This window comes from Cavia porcellus, unplaced genomic scaffold (genome assembly GCF_034190915.1).
Source record: "Cavia porcellus strain 051 isolate PalLab524CR breed Dunkin Hartley unplaced genomic scaffold, mCavPor4.1 scaffold_17, whole genome shotgun sequence".
Classification (NCBI taxonomy): domain Eukaryota; kingdom Metazoa; phylum Chordata; class Mammalia; order Rodentia; family Caviidae; genus Cavia; species Cavia porcellus.
In genome coordinates this window covers 42,991,054-43,012,772 of record NW_026947500.1, presented here as the reverse complement: position 1 = coordinate 43,012,772, position 21,719 = coordinate 42,991,054, and the positions used below count along the sequence as shown (strand labels likewise).

Here is a 21,719-nt window from a genome sequence, read left to right as displayed (position 1 = left end):
GGTGTGTACCACCACACCCAACATTTTTTTTTCTTCTGAGACAGGGTTTTACTGTGTGATCCAGGCTGGTGTTGTACTCACTTCATAGCCCAGTCTGACCTTGAATTTGTGGTGATCATCTTCAGCCTCCCAAGTGCTGGAATTACAGGCAGGCACTACCACTATGATCCCACTCGTAGCTAACAGCACTAGACTTCTTGCCACCCCTGCAAGATTTCAGCTTCACAGATGATGGGATTTATAGATGTAAACAAAATAGCCACATTTTTTTCTTCTAGGTGCTTATCTGGCCAGATCTGGCAGCGTAGCATGCTGCTTGGAAGAGTGGTCTGAGGGTGCTTGGAATGTAGTAGAAAAGAAAGCATCTCATTGAGGGCTGCGGTATATCTATTTCTGAACTGTAAAGGCATGCAGAGAAGGTTTCCCACTGGCCTCCCATTCTTTTCCAGTCGTCTTTGAACAAGAAACAAAACCACTTTAGTTTTGATCTGAGAACCATTTCTTTTGCCCCTCTTTCCTATTGCTCTTCTTCCTATTGAGTTTGAAGAATGAAGAGACAAGTGATTCCGGAGGTTGTATTGGACCTCAGAAGTGGAGGAGTCATTTACTTTTACTCCCTCAGACCCATAGAGATTTGTTGACCTGACTCACTCCCTGTTATGTTGTGAGATTGCACTAACCCTAAAAATCTGTTCCTTCCAGCATATGATTCTAATTTCCTTCATAGATGTTAGAAGTGAGAACAGTCTACTTTGGAAAGGGGGGAGATCAGCATCTGTTATATACCAGCGTACAGCAGCAGTGGAGACAAGTGAAACCAGGGCTTTTTCAACTGAATCAGAAGCTCGGGTTTGTAGCCAGCCCTATACAAGGTCCCCAAAGCCTTGTCCCCGCATCCAGTGTGATGGGATGTGATGGGGTGGCTTATGGGAGGTCACTTTGAAGGGGTGGCGTGGCAGCTGCTCACCCTATACCTTCACATCCCCTGGTGAGCTCCCAGGCACCTGAGTAGAATAAAGGATGCCTTGACTTGAGTTGAACCCACAGTACCTTAAATGAAGGCCAGGGCCCAGCGCCCTTGGAAATCTGAAAGGAGACTCATAGCCCACCAAGTATCTGGGTTAGAAAGACAACAGCTGAAGCCAGAAATGGGTTGGGAATAGCTGGAGCCACCTGACCATCTATTGGTACTGGGGAAATTGTTCCCCAGGTTGCCTCTCCGGGCCAGGGCTAACTTGCTGTAAGAGCTGCCTGGCTTCAGCTAGGGAAAGGAAAGCACCTCTGGTGCTTTCCACGGGTGGGCCAGATGCTTACTGCTCTAGGGCCCTCTGATGGCAGGCATGAGAACAAGTGGCCTGGCCAGCTGCCCTCAGGGCCTTAGAAATGGATGAGTCTCATCCATCCTGTACCCACTGGCTCCTGTTGCTAACTATAGGTCTCACCTTGTCTCCCTCCTCCCCACCCATTGCTGGTGTGCAGTGAGCAAGCAAGAACTTCTTGGGGATCCTTGAGCCTGCTGACTTGTGGGGGGTGGAGGTGCCAGAGCCAGTGGACAAATCACAAATCATGCCCCCTTCACTCCTATAACTAAGTTGTAGAGTAGCTAGCAGGTTGAGGAGTGTAGAGTGTCAGCTTGTAATTGCATTTTTCCAATTCCTGTCTGACCCTGTCTGTCCTACACTGGGTTCACATTGGCCTTTTGGGAGTTTTCCCAAAGCAAGTTCCTGTGGTAAGAAGCAAACTGACACTGGTGTGGTGACGTACACCATAACCCCAGCCGTCAGAGAGGCTGAGGCAGCAGGATCACAGGTTCAAATCCCAAGTCAAATCTCACCTGGTAATTTGGCACAACTCTGACTCAAAAGGGCTAGAGGATGTAGCTCAGTCAGTGCTAAGGTCCTAAATTTGATCCCCAGTCCCTCAATCACAAAAACAAAGGAAATCACTGATTTGATAGGAGATTTTCTGAGGCCTATATAGAGCTTGGTAGCTCCAAAAGCAGAGGCCTCCATCGACCCATTGAAATGCATACTCATCTTTAATTCTGGATTTACCACTCACACTTTCTGAACCTTTGGAAGAGGGAGGTTACATTGATGAAGGGATCGTCGCCACAATTGTCTAATCACAACCATTTTATCCTTTAATGCTTGGGCCACATTGTCCTTAACCACGCATCTTACAGGTTAGATATAGACCATTGGTTATCTTTGGGGCAGAGAAAGAGTAACATCACCACAGTTGGTTCCTTGATTTACAGGAAGAGGGCTGGTAGGGGACTTGAAGGGGCATCTGCGTGGGTCTGCAACCCATGAGGTGGTGCAGAGAGCAGTGACTGGGAATTTATTTGTTCAAGGCTCCTGCCGAATGTGTTTGTGCAAGGAGACCGTCTACAAGTCAGGCAGCCATGTTCTCAGTGATGAGGGTGGAAGAAGCTCATCGAATCCACTGGGCTCATTTCAGTAGTCTCTGGGTTAGACCAGAGAGTAGACCCTCTGCTGGTGCTTGCTGCAGCATTGATGTGAAATAGCCCCTCCCTGGTGCTCAGGGACTTGTGTATAAGGTCCATTCACCCCCAGGACTACAGTAAGACTGTTCTAGAAGGGTGGCTCAGGGTCCAGGCATAGCTGCTCCTCACAGGATTCTTTGTGGTGTCTGTTTTAGAGCACAAGGAGCCTGCTTCATTCTTGAGCCTGTCTTATTACTCTGTGTTCTCACATCCAGGCCAGAATTATTACTTGCTTCATGGAAATTATGGAGTAGACTCTTAAATTTGGACATCCCCCTCCTTTTTTTCTTTTTAATATGAAAGATTGAACCGAAGGCCTTCGAAGGCCTTTGCCTTAGAGTGAATTCTCTTTTGTCTCGTGTCACAATAATTAGAAAAATAATTATTAAGCTGAGCATTGTGACACCTCTCTTTAGTCTAAAGCATGCATGCATCCTAAGGCTGAGGTAAAAGGACCATTTTTGCCTGTGAATTTAAGACTGGCCTGAACAAAATATTGAGGCCTTAGCTGGAAAAAGAAAAAAAAAGATTGCTTTTCTAACTCATTTATTTTCTCATTCCAGCCCCTTGGATCAGCCCTAGGGACAGATACAGCTGATTTTATCTTACTGTGTAGAAAAAAAAAAAAAATGGGGAGCCTAAAAGGGAAATCAAACTCCATCTTGTAGAGTGTTAGCCTCAAGTCCTCTTCCTGAAGCCCCAGATGCAGGCTCCTGGTAACCCAGTGTGCCTCTCAGGTTCCTGGTAACCTCTATCATCTCTTTCACTTTCCCTAGCTCAGTGGTAGCAGGAGTGCTGTGTTATCATTGAAAGCTCTAAAAGTTTTGCCATGTCTGTCCTAGTTTGTGATAGATTGACAACTGGTGGTCAGATTGTAAAACTCAAAACTGAGTCAGCGTAGTGCTGAAGTAGTGTGGAAGGCCCACCTGAGGATTCTTGCTGACAGCATAAAAGGAGAACTGAAAGATGGTGCACTGTTGATGCTCCTGAAGAAGCTTGTCTCACTGGTTTTTCTCAGCTGTTAGCATCATTAGAGGACCTTGAGTCCTCGCTATTACTGAGGATGGCTGCAGTTCTTTTCAAGCGAGTGCTGGTCCTTACCTTGAGCATCAGTTCCTGGCTCCAGTGCAGATTCCTCAGCCTGCTGTCCCAGATCCTTCAACACGCTGGGTGCAGACTTTCTCACTTCTGTCACTGACCTTGGGTCCTTCCCAGGGCAGATCCTTGATACAGACTTGTGTATGATGTTGTAATGGACTCCAAGCCTCCAGCTGGATTCTGTGGGTCTCTAGTATGTGGACAGATCTCCCACACTTTTTTGCATGTGACCCTTTGAGTGAATATCATAAAATTTTATGCTCAATATTAAATCTTTTCTCTTGTAAACTCTGACTGCAACATTGTTTGAATGTAGGTATTCTGTGTAAGCTGAGATCAAGAGATGTTCAGTAGCATTGGGGTGTAACCAAAAGTCCTTGCAAGTGAAAGTCCAAGCTGCCATCCTCCTTTCAGTTCCCATCTCCTTCCCAGGCTTTCATTTCAGCTTAAATCCTAGCCACAGCCCAGCTGCCTCTCTGGACACCTCAGCTTGTGTTGTGTTGTGTTGTGTTGTGTTGTGTTGTGTTATGTTGTGTTTTGTGGCAGAGTCTTACCATATAGTTCAGGCTGGCTTGTGAGTTCATTATGTAGCCCAGGCTGACCTCGAACTCCTGTCAGTCCTGCCTCAGTCTCCCAAGTACTGGAATTACAGGGGACACCTCAGTTTGAGAAGATACTTAGACTGTTGGAATGAGACTCTCTTCCTTGACAAAGGGGATCAGGTCCTTTTACAGCAAGTAAATAAGCTAGAAGAAGGCCATGTACTTTCGTGTTCAGTATTCCTCTCTATATCTGAATACACTTTTTAGGTTTCCTTTAACAATAGCAGGTTTAACAGTGCTTTTAATTAGATGAATTAAGAATATTCTGTTATCACCCCCTCCCGCCCCCCTGTCACCTCCTATTCTCCATTGGTATGCAAGTGCTGTGGTTTCCAAGGTAACAGGACTACCAGCTCAGGTTGCCTGTCTCTGTCTGGTCAGAAGCAAGTTGTGGGCCATCCAGGGCCAAGGGCTCTGGGTGGGGCCTTTGAACCTGCAGTAAAAACAGTGAGGTATCCATTCTCACAAGTTGAGGTTTAAAAAAAAAAACAGTGAGGTAGGGGCCGGGGATTTAGCTCAGTGGCATAAGCACCTGCCTTGCAAGTGTGCGGTTGTGAGTTCGATCCCTGGTACTGATAAAAAGAAAAAGAAAAAAAACAGTGAGGTGGGAGGTACAGGAGGACTGTAAGTGCACACCCAGGGTGCCTCTCTGGTTTTTAAGAGAGATCTGGCTTGACCAGGTGTGACACTGCAGGCCTCTAATCCCAGCACTCAGGAGACTGAGACAGATTTGCAGGTTCAAAACCGACAGAGGCTATACAATGACACTGTGTCTCAAAAAAAAAAAAGGAAGTTCCCATTCAAAATAAGAACATCCCTCCCATTCTGCTTGCAGATATTCTGACCCGAGGTGAGAATCTGCCCATTCCCAGCTTAACCATTTCCTATTTTTCCAGTGTTCATTTGTTTCTCTCTGGATTTTGTTATTCTTGGTAACAAATTTTACTACTATTCTCTTTTCTTCCCTGTCTCTCCCACTCAGAGAGTTTTCAACGTCCTTTACCCCATGCCTGCTGACCAGCGGAGACATGTCAGCATCAACTCTGCCCGCTGGTTGCCAGAGCCTGGGCTTGGCCTAGCCTACGGCACCAACAAAGGAGACCTGGTGATCTGCAGACCAGAGTGAGTTGCTGCAGGGCAGGGCCAGGCTGGGTGAGGGAGGGCAGGGATATCCTGCTGGAGCCCTGCAGTCTCTCCCTCAAGTGGACCCAGCTCCCCCTTCCAGCTTCATCAGTCTGACTTTTTCCTCCCTTTATTGACTGTTGTCTCTTGTTCTGTAGTTTCCTAGTGATAGTGAAGTCGCTGCAGGCAAAAGCATCGATAAAAAGATTCTTCTTCAAACCCTTTTTAAAAATTCAACATGTGGGGCTAGGGCTCTAGCTCAGTGATAGAGTACTTAGCATGTCTACCGTTGTTCTGGGTTCAAACCCCAGCACTGAAAAATTGAACAGGAGGTCTTGGGTTTATGCAGATCCCATAACCAATAACTTAAGAAATAAAATTGGAAATGGAGCATGGTTCACACTCCAATTTGTCAAGTCATTGACCTCAAACAGCCTGCCTGTGTCCTGCCTGTGTTCCTTTCTGCTTAAAGCATTAGCTGTGCTGGTGAAACAGACTGAAAAGCTCCATTTAAAGTCCAACTGGTTATTGTCTGGTCTTGGGGCAAAGAGTGGGTGGATACTTGGAGCCCGAGCCTTTCTGTCTGGTGACACTTTCCTTCCTCTGACTCTTTGGAGGATGGGGTCTTGCCAGGTATTGGCTCACTTAGGACCCTGGGAATCTGCCAGCTTGTCATCAGTTTCTAGACCCAGCCATGTGGGGAGCGTGAGCTCAGAGCTTCCTCAAAGAGCAGGCTGATTGCTGTGTGGGACTCTGCAGGGTTCCAGCTGACTAAATGCCACTTCTGCCTCTGATACTGCCCTTTCCTGGGGCACAGTCTTCTCCGAGGGTGTCCGCACATCAGAGAGCTTGTGTGACCAGGCTGTTGTGTCTCTATTAGGGGTATCCATGTTGCTTTTTTTTTTTTTTTTTTTTTTTAAGACAGGGTCTAGCTTTTGTAGCCCAGGCTGGGCTCAATTTGCTATAGTCTTGCTGCCTCAGCCTCCCAGCTGTTAGGATTACAAACATGCACCAGTACACCTAGCTCAGTTCTTGGGGTCTGGTGGGCAAGTGGTGATTGACTCCTGGAGAAAGAAAACTTGGTTCTAAGGACAGCTCTTTATATTAGACAGTCTAGAGCCCTTCCCCATGAGAGGATGCCACTAATCCTCACTAAATCAAGCTGCTCTTGAAGCAGGAATCCTGCTTTGTTCTGGTAGCCACTTGTTTCTCAGAGTCTTGAGTCCAGAGAGTATCTTTTGTGATCTTTCCAGAGCACAACCTGCCTCTTTTCACGACTCTGCCATTGTTAGCCCACTTGTTAGGCCAGCCAGTTTTTGCTCTCCTGGACTGTCCCTGGTCCAGGATCAGAAAGGCCTGAGATCTTTTTTTTTTTTTTTTTTTTTTTTTTCTCCCCTGTACCAGGGTCTTCTCTTTAAGCTACATCCTCATCCCTTTTTTATTTTTATTTACTTTTTATTTAGAGACAATGTCTTGCCAAGTCTCTAAATTACCTAGGTTGGGCTCAAATTTATAATCTTCCTGCCTTTATAACTAACCTATCCTTAGTTTGTTTGTTTGTTTGTCTTTTTGAGACAGGGTCACTTTATAGCCTAGGCTGGGCTCACTGAGCGCACTTTATAGCCTAGGCTGGTCTCAAATTTACAGTGATCCTCCTGCTTCAGCCTCCTGGGTCCTGGGGTTACAGGTGTACACCACCATACACCACCATGCCCAAGTTTTTTTGTTTTGTTTTGGATTAAACTCATGACCTCACGCTTGTCAGGCAGGTGCTCATGCTGCTGAGCCAAATCCCTGGTGACCCAGGTTTTTTTGAGACAGGTTCTCACTATATAGTTCAGACTAGCCTTGAACTCACTGTGTAGCCTAAACTGGCCTTGAACTCAGCAGCAGTCCACCTGCCACAGCCTCCCCAATCCTGGGATTATAGGCATGAACCACTTTACCTGGTTAACCTGTCTCTTCTGTGTGTTGTCTTTTTTTGTGTGTTTGTTTGGTACTAGGGATCCAACTCATAACCTCACACTTGCCAGGCAGACACTTATGCCGCTGAGCTAAATCCCCAGCTACCTGTCTCTTTTGATGTTGCTTTTTCTTCTGATTTCTTTAGTTCCTCAAGGGTTAGGGCTGAACATTTACCAGATAAACTTTTTTCCCCTGGTACTGGGAATTGAACTCATGACCTTGCACTTGCCAGGCAGGCACTTAGTGCCACTGAGCTATATCTTCAGCCCTTACCAGATAAATTTGACACAGTCATAAATGTCCTGTGTTCTTCAGGACTTTCTTAGTCTTTGATCACTTTTCATCTCTCAGCTACCTTTCTGTCATTTTTGCTTTAGGCAAGGAAGACTAGTATACACAGAGGTAAGGAAATTAAGTCTCATCCAACTGCTCAGTGAAAAAACTAAGCTTCCTGTTTTTCCAATCCACAGTTCTTTCCCTATGGCTTTTTCCATCCCAGTGCCTTACAATTCTGATAAAAGCAGTGTACTCCCTTCTGTAAAGACGATTCTGCTTGGAGGAGTACACACACACTCTTTCTGTAGCTCTTTCAGACCTTTGCGAGGAGCAAGGCTGTCGATGTGGGAGGTGAGGGGATAAGCAGGAACAGTGGCAGCATTTGAACAGTGTCTGATGGTCCATGGGCCTAGAGTGAAGAAGTCAGTGGGGAAGTAGGTATTCAGGGTAGCTCTGTCTACAGGCGGCCACCTGTCCCCAAGTGATGCGGCTCTGGGCACACCCGTTCCCAAGGGCGCAGGATCCAGGCCGCTAGCTGGGCCAAGATTGTTGGCAAAACAGGTGGTTGCCTATCTTTGTCCAGACACAGGCAACTGCACCTCATTTTGCACTCTCATTACTGTTCTTGATTCTTCCCCATTGTCTCCATCAGAGTGCTGAACAGACAGGAATAGGCTCCATGGCCTGAAGGTACCAGGGGCCTCAGCCAATGTGCCATCGCACCACTGGGGAGCTCTGGGATAGTGAGAGACAAACAGCTGGCTCTCCAGCCCAGGACGTGGGCTGACGTGGATCATGCAGCTGAGAGCCCAGGCTCTCACCCTTCCTGGCAGTGAGGGGTACCGCTCCTACACTTTGCGGCCCAGCCTACACTCGGAAACTGCTGCTGTGGCTTGGCCAGTCTTCACCCCACAGGCCAGAGCAGGTGTGAACTCCAGGCTGACCAGGGCATGGGCTCATTTTGGCCTTGTGGATCAGCCCGGTGGATGAGGGGACAGTGCTGTGGGAACACCTTCACTTCTCAGACCAGCTCAGGAAATACAATGGAGACACTCGTGGTAAAAGAGAAGTAGGCCATGACAGGGGCATTTGCTATCTTGGCCAAGTGCAGGGCTTCTGACAGAACTCCAACCTTGTCCCTGTGAACAGTGATTGTAACTGAGCACTGTTGCCCAAAGAAGGAAAAGTCATGTTCTGTATGGGAAGAGTTGTAAGAATGATCCCCAGGCTCTATCTTTTAGTCACCAGGTACCAGCCCATTCTCACACAGCAGAGACTAAGGAGCAAACACTGGTCTCGTGGGAAATATCCTTCTCTCCAAGAAGACAGTGGTATGGCCTAGGGCTCTGCAGGCTTGTGAGTGACGGATAAAGGAAGAGTGTCCTCAGTGGAGCATTCCCCTGAAGTCCGGACAGTCAGAGCACAGTTGGGTGGATAGCATGGGGAGTGACCAGACAGCCGCCTGGCTCTGCCAAGGTTCCTGGAACCCAGAAGGTCCCAGCAGTGAGGGGTGTGGTCAAGCCTAGAAACCCTACTTACAGATGCCACCAAAGGGAACAGTGCTGAGTGGAAGTCTTCCCGGAGAGGGTGTCCTGATAGCTCGTCCACTCTGCTTCCCAATGATGTATGCTTGCGTGGCTCCCCAGAAGAGCCTCCTCACCATGACTCAGAAGGAAAGGAATGCTGGGATCATTGTTCACCTTAAAGATGTAATCAGTGACTGGGCACTAAAGGCTGAGTCCAGTAGCCAGAGACGGTGCCTTAATTTGTTCCTGAGCACAGGGCCTGCCATGAAGAGCCCGACTCTTAGTTTTACCAACTTGCCTTTGTCAGGCTTTGGATCACAGCAGAGGAGTACACCAGAGTTAATCAGCCTATATGAAGAAGGCCTGGGTCAAGAGTGGGCAGGAGGGCAGCTCATCCCACACATGCACGGTGACTGGCCCTGCCCTGTTCAGCAGGTGACCCTGTCAGCAAGTCGCACAGTGTCTGAGTTACTTTTCTCGTTACTGAGGCAAAATAATCTGACACAGCTCAAGGATTGTAGTTTTCAGTCCACCAAGATAGGAGGCAGAAGAGCATCTCAGAGGAGAAACAGTTCATGGCAGGCAGAAGACAGCAAGCAGTGATTCTCTTTCTGTCCCTTCTATCCCTTTAGGAAGGGAGTGCTCACATCCAGGGGAGCAGCCTTAATCCTAGTATCACACTGTGAATCAGTCCCAGCGTCACATCCCTTGATCCCAGCAGCACACTCTAGATCCAGCCACCTCCAAAAAGCCACATCTGTGACCAAATGAGGCTTTGAGGGGTTGGCATCTAGACATGACAGATGATGGCACAGGCTGCCTGACTGGAACATGAGAGAGGGGCTCTTGGTCAAGAGCACCATGTTGACAACCCAGCTCAGACCCTGGAGCCCAACTCTGGGAGGCCTCCCTGCTGAGACAAAAATGTGGGTCCTGTTCCCACAGTTCACAGTTTGTTGTAGGTGTGTTTTGAGCAATTTGTTGTCACCCACCAGCCCTGCTACCAAGAATTACAGAGGAGGGATTTGGCAGGGCCGCACTTAGTATTACAGCCTGTCAATAAATCTTGACAAGTTTGTAAATCAGAAGCTTGGCAGCTGGCGTCACATAATGCCTAATGCAGCCAGGATTTGCTCACCAAAAAAGTACAATGATAACTGTTTTTAGGGGCCTCTGCTGTTGAGTTCTGGCCATTTGCCTCTTCCCTAAGGTCACTTTCTCAGGGTCTAGTGCTGTGGCCTTTTTCCTGAGGTAACACAACCTCCTAGTAAAGCCCCTCCTCAATTAGACCTTCAACCCTGCCCTGTTATTAAAGGAGGCTGAGCCTTCCCTCTGCGTTAAAAGCTGGCTTGTGAATGGGGCATGATGGCACTTGCGGGGGGCTAAAGAAGGATGGTACTATGGAGCAAGACACTGTCTCAAAACACATGCATGTACATATGCACAGGTTTCAACACCAGATAATCACTTTCCCATCCAGATCTAGTTACTGCCCTGGCTGTGTGTGACCTCACTGTGCTCCTGCATTCTCAGGAGAGGGGCATTTCTCATTCCTCTCAGAGCCCACTCTTCTTTCCTTTTTTTTTTTTTTTTTTTTTTTTAATTTTTTTTAAATTTTATTTAAGGAGAAAAGAAAAAAAAAGCAGAGAAAGGGTACAAGTTATACAGATTTGCAGAAAAAAAATGAACAGTAGGAAATTACTAGTTAATGGATTACATATTGTCATCTTAGAAATAATTGTTCAAGTCACAAAATTAAAGCTTGTAAAGTGGACATTCCATCTATGATACTGCAAACAGTTCTGTTCAATGATCCAATAAAACTCTGTGATATTATATTCTATCTTATACACATAAATATACATGCAGTTATATAGTTTAGAGCACTTTCTTTTCCTCTCTTTTGTACAATGACTATTACACATTTTGGGTTTCATTGCTCTCACGGTTCTTATTACTTTTTTGGAAGAGAGTAAAACCAGTTGTGACATAACAGAACAGAATCGGTCAAGTCAAAAGGGTGGACATAATAGATAATGTGAAAACATAATACAAGGTGATCAACAATGGTTACCATAATGCCTCCCGCTATCTCTAATAGAATTGCCTATACCATTAGTTATAATACAATTGAACAAAACAGTAAAGAACAAAACCGACAAAACCAAACCATTGGAGACATTGTAGGTCTTCAAAAGTAGATAAAAGTCAATGAGAATGGGCGTTATAATGAATCTCACTATCTTCACAGCTGATGCCTAAATTTTCGAACCTGATACTATCCAGCAAAACAGAATAGGGGAACATCAGTTAAAAACCAGATGGTGAGAGTAATACAGGGCTTTAAATCGAGGTAATGGAAAGTCAAAGTGGGTTACTATAATATAGTAACCTGTTATATTTTTTCTTTAATTAAAAGGATAAAAATTTTTTAAAAAGTATTAAAAAAGTAAATAATGGAGTGGAGATTGAGATAAAAGAGGGCATAACAACGAAACAGCGCAGATCAAAACATAACCATTTAAGCAGAATAGTGTTTCACCACCAGATAATCCTGACCTAAAAGTAGTTACCATATTGTCTCTTTCCTTGAAATCCTTGAGTACAACTTCGTATACTGTAGCATTAAGTATATCAAAACAATGTAAAACCATTTAAGAGAATGACAGCATTACAGAGTATTTAGAATCGACTAACAGAAAATGAATAATGGTTTCTGTATAATCTCCTTGTCTTTAAAAGGTTTTTGCTTATACTATCATACATAATAAAATCCAGTAAGATACAACCTATTTAGACCATTGGAGACAGAAGGACAAAAGCTAGATGAGACTTCAAAACAAGATGATACTAAATCAGTATTACCTATTAAGATGTCATTTTCTCCAAAATAGCTGTTCCTATCATCTTCTTTCCTTTTTGAAGGAGCTCTCCCAGGCTGGCCTCAAACTTTGGATCCTCCTTCCTCAGCCTCCTGAGAGGCTGTGATTGTGGGCATGTACCTCCATGCCTTTCCACTTCACACCTATGACTGGCTTGACCATGTTCACCTCCTGAAGATCTTTGGGTTAGGGGTACAGTGTTATTTATTGTTCAGATATCTCAACTTTTGGAGATCAGCCTGGACAACTTAGTGACTTAGCGAGATCCTATCTCAGAATAAAAAATAAAAAGGGATAGAGATGGAGTTCAGCACAAAGGCTCTGGGTTCAGTGCTTGGTACCATACACACAAAAAGCTGTTCTTTACATCCTGTCCCCATATGTCACAGGCCACCACCAACACTCTGCTCTCCACCATGGGGACTGATGCGAGACCACACTGCAGAGAGGCATGGACCCACCACTGTCAGCCAAGATTGGTGTCTGAGATGGCAGATGAAACTAGAAAGAGGCCACTGCTTTTTCCTCTGTGAGACCAGATGCAGTGCTCAATAGTCCAGTACAGGGAAAAACGGACAGCCTGCGAACTCGATAGCGTCACCTTCCCCAGTGCCATAAACACTGCTTCCCAGAGGCTTCCAGCCCTAGAGAGAGGCCATGCCTCACTATGGGCTTGCTTGGGCTCGGAGCACCCTCCCAAGTGTGTCCCTGCTGCCCAATACAAGGAGACTGTGGTTCCAGAAAGAAAGTATCAGCCAGGGCTTTTTCCTGCTCAGACTGCTGTGCTCCAGGCACATGAAGAATGTCAAGATGTCTTCATTTCTCTTCTTGCAGCCCTGTGGCAGTTGGAAAGGGCCTGAGGTATAGCCCTGAGCCATCTCTGTCTCAAGGACTCTGGCCTTTGAGGGTGGGCCATCTCTTCAGCATAATCTCTCCAGCAGGCCTTGCTGCAGCCTCTCGTTTGCCATCGTGGTGTCTTTCACCACGTCTAAAGAACATTGAGATCCACTGCCTGTGTTTGTGTTGCTATTTTTTATTTGTGTCTTTGGCCTCATAGGAGCCAGTCTGGCTTTGCATGGGGGAAGGAAACGGCTGGACACTGGCAGGGATTTGGAGCAGGAGAGGACAGGTTGAGCCACAGTTTCTAGAGCCAGGGCTCCCCTCTAACACCACCTCCTCCTCTCTCTCCTTGCCCTTCCTGCTGATTTCCAGGGCCTTAAACTCTGGCATTGAGTATTACTGGGACCAGCTGAACGAGACGGTCTTCACTGTCCATTCCAGCAGTAGGAGCAGCGAGCGGCCTGGGTAAGCTGCAGCAGGAGGCACAGCTGTTGGAACCTAGTCCCTTCCCCCTCCTGTGGTGGCTCTGGAGTGATACCCCCAGGTTGTGTTCAGGGCTCTAGGTCCCTCTGCAGCCTTCACAGCTCATCAATCCACTTGTCTTGATTGTTTGCATAGTCTCATCCCATGGTAAGAAAGAAACCAAAACCTCTGATCTTAGGGTCTTGCTGTAGAACATACCCATGCTCCATTCCTGGTCATGGAATCTGGCCATACATGAAGTCTGTGGCCATACAGAGCACTGTGGCCCACAGAGATGCATGTCAGGGTGGAGAGGTATCAGAGGACCAGGGCCTCAACCACCAAACTGCCCAAGGCAACAACCCAAAGACAGCGCACTTCCAGAGACCAGTGAGTGAGAGAGCAGAAATCTGGTATCGATCCTCTCTCACCTAATTCACTGTTGAAAATTGAAACATTTGAAAACAAATGACTGGGGCCTGGCTTCTTGTGGGAATTACAGAGCATAGCTGAAGGAATAGTTCCAGAAGCAGCTTAGAAATAGGAGTTTCTGATGACAGTCTCAAAGGTCTGGGGCTGCCTGGGTATGGTGACACACACCTTGTAATTCTAGGACTCGGAAGACTAAGGCAGTATTGCCAGGAGTTAAGGCCAGCCTGAGCCTTGTAGTGAGTTTGAGGCCAACCTGAACTACATAGTGAGACCCTGTCTCAAGAAACTTAAAAAAGTCTGATGTGTTCTTTGTTGTTAGCTCCACCAATCCCAAAAATAAGTGTCTGCTTTGGGCCTTCCTCCAGGGGCTGTATTCAGAAGACACCCCCCACCCAAGACAAGGTCATGATTGTTGCCCAGGCTGGCCTTGAGTTTGCAACTGTCCACCTGCCTCAGCCTCCTGATTGCTGGGATGACTGGTGTGCACCACCATGCCCACCCAGAAGGCTTTGGAGAGGGTCTAAGAGCAGCCTCATTAGAGCGCAGTGCTTTCTAAGGTCCAGATCATAATCCACATATAGTTAGAAAGTAAAACTGTGGAAAAGACCTTCTTTCCCTTTGTCCCACCAATCTTTTTTTTTTTTTTTCCTTTTGTCCCATCAATCTTTTTAGTGACTTTCTGAATCTAGATGATAGTTTTTAGGTCAGTTCCCACTCCTGTGTGCCTGTCATTTATGAGAGTAACTAAAACAACCAGTGTGTGAGATTCGGTGCTTCTGTGACGCTTCCCGTGGTCCAGGGAGGGCCCAGGCTTGGTGGAGAACCGCCACAGGCTATTACCCTGCAGGCCAAGAGCTCCAGAGCTCTAGAACTCTGCGGGCACATGCCCCCACCATGCCTGACCTCAGTCTCTTGTCTCCCAGAACCAGCAGAGCCACATGGAGGACAGACAGAGACATGGGGCTGATGAATGCAATTGGGCTGCAGCCCCGCAACCCCACCACCTCCGTGACATCTCAGGGGACCCAGACTCTGGCCCTCCAGCTGCAGAATGCTGAGACCCAAACGGAGAGGGAAGAGCAAGAGCAGGGCACAGCACCCACGGGTCCTGGTGAAGGTAGGAGCCGCACTGCTGGAGGAGCATCTGCATGGGGTGGGTACCAGGAGCATCCTCAGCCCTCCTGGAGAGGAGCTGGAGGCTGCAGGCTCCTTGATCACTGCCCACTCCCTGCTCAGGCTGGCTACCTGGGTAATGCCCCAACTGGTGGCAGGAGAGCTGAGCTACTATCTCCAGGAAGCTGAGCTACTCTGGCATTTCTGCTCCACTCCCCCAGGGCCCCTGACCTCTGAGCTCCGAAGCCCAGGAGACCTGCGTTGGTCTCCAGAGAGCACAGGAAACAGCTCTGAGCCTTCCACTCCAGATCTAAGCTCAGAGCAACTTGTCCCCCAGCTGTCTGAGCAGCCTGGAGCTGCCATACACAGGCTCCAGGACTCTGATTCACCTGAGGTTGCTGCTATGCAGGCTGTAGGAAGCAGAGCAGGCCTTTCTCACCTATCTCAAGTGTGGCTGCACCGGGTTCCATGCTGGTCTCTGAGCTGGCCTCACACTTTTAAGAACCAATTAGCACTTCCCAGTGGTAGGTACAACCACTCTGGAGCCTCACCAGCTATGCTAAATAGGCTTTTCTGTCTTTTTTTTTACCCCCTACATGGCCCCCTTACTGCCTCTAGCTGCAAACAGAGGGATATTTTTCAGGGCTGTGGAGACATTTGCTTAAGAGCCCAAGGAGGAGAAGCCTGGTGTTCCTCAGGCAAAGAGTAACAAATTTGCCTTGGATGGGGGGGAAGAACTCTCTCCAGTGTAGTACCCACTGGCCCTCTCACTGTCATCAGCTGAAAATTTTCAAGAATAAATTGAAAATTGTCAAAGTGCTGTCCCTTTGTGGTCTGTAGCCCAGCCCTCTTCTATATCTGAGACCCCGTGGCTCTTTGGGATGTGGAAAACCCCCTTTTGTGGACTGAGCAGCCAGCTGTGGTCTAGTCTCTGTGGGCTGCGAGCTCTTCTCCAGAGCCCGTGTGCCCATGCAGCTGATGGCCGTGTGTGCACCCTGGACACCCCCCAGGAGCTTCCCAAAAGGGGTTCCTTGCAGGCCCTAGCCAGACCCCTTGAGCTGGAGCTCAAAGTCTAGACAGAGACTGACACCTAAGCAGTGAGGAAGACCACTGGAGCACCAGTGAGGGACTGGTGCCAGCCTGTGACATTCAGAGATGACTTTGGAGGGAGTGGCCCTGAGCTGAGGCCTCCTGGCCGAGTAAAAGTGCGCAGTTAGGTGAAGGGTGCTCCTGACATGAGTCTGCACCTGCAAGGCACCAGCTTCAAAACCACTGCACTGTGCACTGAGCAACCCCCACTACAGGTCTGTATTCATGGCACACTGCTCTTTGAGGTAAGGAAAACCTGGAATTAAGGCAGGCGCAGGGAAATGTGGGAAGCTGCAAGTCTTATCCCAGCCTCTGTATCCAGAATGCACCTTAAACTTGCCAAGCAAACGATCTCATCTCAGCACTACATCGGTCTCCCATTTTTCAAAAACCAGGAGAAGTGCTTTTGATATGGAGGAGATGGCAGAATTGATGCCTGTGACTACCACTGTCACTGGGTCTTCAGGCCCTAGTATTTTTTGCTCTTGAAGGACCTGCAGCCGCTCAGCGTCCCGGGAGAGCAGCATAGCACATGGCCCTGGGCTGAAGCTGTCCACTCCCAGCACAGAACCACTCATGCGCACGCTTGAGCTCTTGTCCAATCCATTTTGAGCACTTCCTTTATGTCTGGTGTTGGGTTGGGCTTGGGAGAGGAAATCACATTCAGAAATGAAGCCATCATGACTTGTCCTCCTAGAGCAAGTCTGAAAAGGAAGTAGATGTGTGAACACTTCACCCCTAGCAGGGGTGACCTGTTCCAACCAGTTTACCACATCTTCAAGGATCTAGAACACCTGTGTGCAGCCTGGGAGCTCTTTTATTCCTCCATATATGTATTTGACAAGTACCAGCTGCTTACGTGTTGGGCCCAGGTAAGTTAAACCTAGCCCAATACCCTTAGGAATGGATCGCCTGGAAGACAAATGCCATGGCCACTGCTAACCAACCCAAGGGCAGCCCTTCCAGTGGGGCTAGAACCTAAGAAAACTTGAGACTGGGGGCGACAGAGCCTGCACAGACAGGGCATGGGCAGGTCTGCTCTGGTAAAGTTCACCAGGGTACAAAGATGGCTGCCAAGGGGAATGGCAGGGGCCCTCAGCTGTCAGGCAAAGGGGTGACTGCTCATAGATTCATGCAGCTGCTTGGCTTCCAACCACACACTAAGTCAGGTTGGCAAAGGCAGCAGCCTGGAGACTGGCCAGAAGCAAGACCACCAGGAGACACTGTCATAGTCAACAGGCCGGAGCCATAGGCAAGCAGTGGGCAAGAACAGACATGAGTGCTAGCAGCTGGGCTGGGCTGTGGCAGCTGCGTTGGGGCCACAGGGCAACCTGCCGTACCTTGAGACATGACCTCCGGGAAAAGAGCTGGTAGTTCACCAGGCACAGAGCCCAGTGTGGTGAGCCTCAGTGCCAGCCAGCCTCAGGCCAGCACGCTGCATGTCCCAGCCTGGGCCAGGAAGGTCTTCGAGAGCAGCTGGAAAATAGCAGGGCTACGTGAAGCACTGGCGGTCCTGTGCAGCAGCAGCTCACAGGGCAGAAGCCTCGTTGGCATTGAGACTCTCAAAGCCTTTCCTCCTGCCTTCTCCATACAAGCTTCACCCCAGGAAAGCCACAGAGCCATGCAGGTTTCCTTTCTGCGCCTGGGAAGCTTGAGCTCAGGTACTCCAAAAATGTGGGTTAGGACAGCTACCCCGAGGGCTGAGGATGGGTTTCCAGGGACCCCTGAAAGAGCTTAATAGAAGCTGAAGCCCCACACTGCTTATTAAGGAGGGAAAGTAATAAGATCTGGAGGAAGAACCTTGAGCACAGGGCTTCCAGGCATGAATGAGAATGGCAAAATGAAGGGGGCCTTAGATGTAGGCCCTCAGCTGTGGAAGTAGCCGGCCTGGAGATCCACCTTGTAGGCAAGCAAGAGGGGCCCTAGGGACAAAGATGATCTCTAAAAAATCACTGTTGAGAGCTGGGCATGGTGGCTTACTCCTGTAATCCCAGCACTCAGAAGGCTGAGGCAGGAGGATCCTTTTCAGTTCCAGACCAGCTTAGGCTACAAAGTGAGCTCAAAGCCAGCCTGAACTGCATAGAGAGACCCTGTCTCAAAAAGACAGAAAAATTGCTGTTGACAGCCAACCATGGTGGTATACACCTGTAATCTCAGCACCCAGGAGGCTGAGACAGAAGAATCATCAGGCATTCAAGACCAGCCTAAACTACAGTGAGACCCTATCTCAAAACCTAAAGCTGTCAACAAGTACCTCAAAAACAAGCCGCCATCAAGCTACGGAACCCCAAACTAATCAGCACATGGCTAAAGGAAGTACATCATTGGTTTACTGGGGCCATTCCAGGTGCCTGGACACACTGGGCAGTCTGGGCTGGTTCTCACCCTGTTGGCATACCCTCAGCTCAGCGCCCAATGTTGAACGGGTCCCATTTCCTCTGTCCCACACTGTGCTGCTCGGGTGTTGAGGGATCTGGCTAAGGCTGTTCAGCAAGTGAGTGGCAGAGCTGGGGCTTGAGCCAAACTATGAGCACACAGTGGGGTTCCCAGGCCTTGAGGGGAACAGAACTCTGCTGTCCCTGCCTAGAGCTGCAGGTTGAAGCCTTGATCACCTGGAGCAGCTTTGAAGGCTGTTTTAGAGAGGGAAGGAGTCAGGAGCAGGTCTTCTTGTAGGGAGCTTTCATGAAGTGTCACATACAGAGCACTCCCCAAGGAAGGTGTGAAACAGTGGAGCAGACAGCTTGCCTGCCAGCCATACCCTGTAAGGCAGCTCTTTATCCCAAAGACCTGTCCTCACTGGGGATGTAGCTTAGTGGCACAGTACCTACCTGGCACGCACATGGTCAGGAGTTTGATTCCAAGAATCAGAGAAAAAAAAAAAAGCCAGGTGTAGCACACATGCCTATAATCCTAGCACTCAGGAAGTTGAGGTAAGAGGATCATTGCAAGTTCGAGACCAGTGAGCTCAAGGCCAGCGTGAACTGCATAATGAGACCCTGGCTCAAAAAGACCCCCCCCCCAAAAAAAATGTGTAGTCTAAGAACTGGTCTCCAGCGCCATCAGCCCCACACCTGTGAGTCACCCACAGATGAGCAAATACTGCTTGCCTCCTGACCAGTGTGCCACCAGAGCGGAAAGGGTTCACAGGTCCCATTCTGCCTCCTGACAGCTGCAGACTCCTGGCCACCTCATCCACCCTAGGCCTGTGTTCTCACCAGGTATAAACTGTGACTGTTTGCTTTCAAGGCTGACTTTCTTGGTGGCAGACTTGGGCGCTTTCTCTATCTTTTTTTGTTAGGTTTTAGTTTTGGTATTAAGAGAATATCGTACAAGTTAAGCTGAGACTTGAATTCACTGTGCAGCCCAGGCCAGCCTTGAACTCTAAGCAGTTCTCATGCCTCAGCCTCCCGAGTGCTGGGATTACTGGCATGTACCACCACACCTGGCTCCCCTGGTTTTCACTAGAATCCCTGCTAACAGTTCCTGCTCACAGCTGCCCCAGCTCAGGCCCAGACCCACAGCTAATTCCTCTCTGATTTTCAGGAGAGGGCTCGGAGTACAATGCCAGCGGGGAAGATGCCCTCAGCAGGATCCAGAGGCTGATGGCGGAGGGGGGCATGACTGCCGTCGTGCAGCGGGAGCAGAGTACTACCATGGCCTCCATGGGCGGCTTCGGCAACAACATTATCGTCAGCCACCGCATTCACCGCAGCTCCCAGACGGGCACTGAGTCGGGGGCTGCCCGCACCTCCTCACCGCAGCCCTCCACCTCTCGGGGACTGCTCCTGGAACCCGTGCAGCTAGCAGAGCGCAGCCTCAGCCCCCGGACAGCCTCCTGGGATCAGCCTGGGACCTCTGGGCAGGGGCCACCGGAGCCAGCCCTGCCTCCTTCCACCCCTGTTCCCCTCCCTAGCACTGAGGGACCAGTCCTGCACTGCAACTACTTGGCCAGTGGTGGGGGTGCTAGCAGGGGGGACGAAGCCAGCCCCAGTGGGGAGCCCCGAAACAGGTAGAGACAGGTGTGCACGCTGCTGCCCCTTGCGCCGCTGACAAGAGCCAGACCTCACAGCTGACTGGGAACTGTGCACAGAGTTGGCAGCTGCGTCAGGAGCAGCAGGAGCGAGAGGGTGGCAACAGAGGCACAGGGCAGCAGGCAGCTGATTGGCGAGGCTTGCCAGAGTTGAGGCCCATTTGAGCCATGCCGCGGGCACCAGGAATGGAGAGCAAGTGGGTGTCTCTGCTGTGAGTCCCCTCTCTCTTCGGATTGTGGGCTCAGGGAACCTGAGCCTGTGCAAGAGCCCCAGAAGAGTGAACCGTCTTCCAATCCAGGCCATGCACCCTGGACAGAAGCCAGTAGGCAGCTCTGCCCTATCTACCTGTCAGGCGGCAAGACTGCCCAGAGCCCTGGAACCAGAGAGGCCTGGCCCCTGAGTCCACCTCCAGCCCCAGTCCTCCAGCTGTGTGACGCCGTCATACCCCCAGGGACACTGGGATGGTGGGCAGGCCTTCGCTCAGGAGTCGGGTGTAGGCTGGCCCACCCCCAGGCCTGTCCACCCAGCCCTCTCCGCACCCTGCAGGCAGCATGTGCAGCTGTCAGTGGCCCTGAGCCAGGCCGCAGCCAGCCCGAGCTGCAGCAGGTTTAAGCCCAGTTCGGAATGTGAGGTCTTGGTCTGTGATTTAAGGTGTTGCATGTGGAATCTTGACCTGTATGTGTAGTTTCTAGTGGAGAAATCAAGGTTATGATCTTTTTGTTTTCAGTATGAAATTGTGATTTCCTTTCTGTTTGTCACTCATCCTAGACACATTGTGGTGGGAGGAGAGGGGATGGTCTACTGCTAATGAGGGAAACACCAAAGATCTACGTCATTAAAATGATGCCATGCCCCTCACCAGGCTTCTGTCTATTTCCAGAGAGGGTGGGCTGGATGGGTGGAGGGCACAGAACTAAGCCTGGCGCCGGCTGCCCTGGACACTAAGCTGGCGCTGCCCTCCACACAGGCGGCCTGTCTAGCCCAGCCTGAGAAGCGTGGTGAGGCTGGCCACCTGTGTGCACTCGGCTTCTCTACACAACCTTGCTGCCCAGCCCTTACCCTGTGCCTTCTACACAGCAACTGAAAGACCTGCTCTGTCCTCGGGCTGTGGCCCAGAGAAAGGGATGTACCTGGAGCCCAACTCCCAGGGGAGGTACCTGCTGAGGGGAAAACCTGAGCAACTCTGGGATTCTGGCCAGCAGCTAAAACTCCATGAATTACTCCCCCACCCCCACCCCATTTTGAGATAGGGTTTCACCCTGTAGTTCAGGTTGGCCTTGAACTATAATCCCAGGCTGGCCTCAAACTCACGGCAATCCTCCTGCCTCAGGCTCCAGAGGGCTTGGATTACAGGTGTGTGCCAATTCCCATGAGTGCTCAACCCTACCCAAATGTGGGGTGTGCAGGATTACAGTTCTGCTCCCAGCAAATGTCCAGCCAAGAGATTAATGGGCAAACAAGTGTTCCAAAACAGTATGGAGAGTTCCCTGATTACCCAAGAACATGTGGGTTTTCTAGGAGGTCTTATTCCTAGCTGGGCCCTCGGAGGGATGTGGCCATTGTCACACAGATGACCAAGCCTCTTCCCTCCTGTGTCAAGTGGGGCAAGAACAATAGCAGCACTGCTTTTGCCCTCAGGAAGACCTTGTAAGGGAAGATGGCTTCTCCCAAGTGTGCGATCAGCCAGCTCGGGCCCTTCCACTCACCTCTGCTGGGCCTCACTTACACTCTTGCTAGTGTGCAGGGCTCGCACCAGGCAACCACTTGAAGTT

General features: G+C 49.4%; 1 protein-coding gene across 9 annotated transcripts in view; it reads left to right on the top strand.

The window, feature by feature from the left end:
- The window catches only part of Ambra1 (autophagy and beclin 1 regulator 1), a 186,973-nt gene extending 166,168 nt beyond the window's left edge, over positions 1-20,805 (top strand). For 7 of the 9 annotated variants that reach the window (XM_063227844.1, XM_005001577.4, XM_063227843.1 and 4 more), the window contains 4 exons: positions 5,192-5,331; positions 13,193-13,285; positions 14,638-14,831; positions 19,460-20,805. In XM_063227844.1, the coding sequence (XP_063083914.1) occupies positions 5,192-5,331; positions 13,193-13,285; positions 14,638-14,831; positions 19,460-19,929 (897 nt within the window). In that variant the 3' untranslated portion in view covers positions 19,930-20,805. Of the gene's footprint in view, positions 1-5,191; positions 5,332-13,192; positions 13,286-14,637; positions 14,832-15,445; positions 15,649-19,459 lie in introns of those variants that run through there. The other 2 variants (XM_005001580.4, XM_063227841.1) reach the window with 2 other exon arrangements.
- Positions 20,806-21,719: the final 914 nt, after the last annotated feature.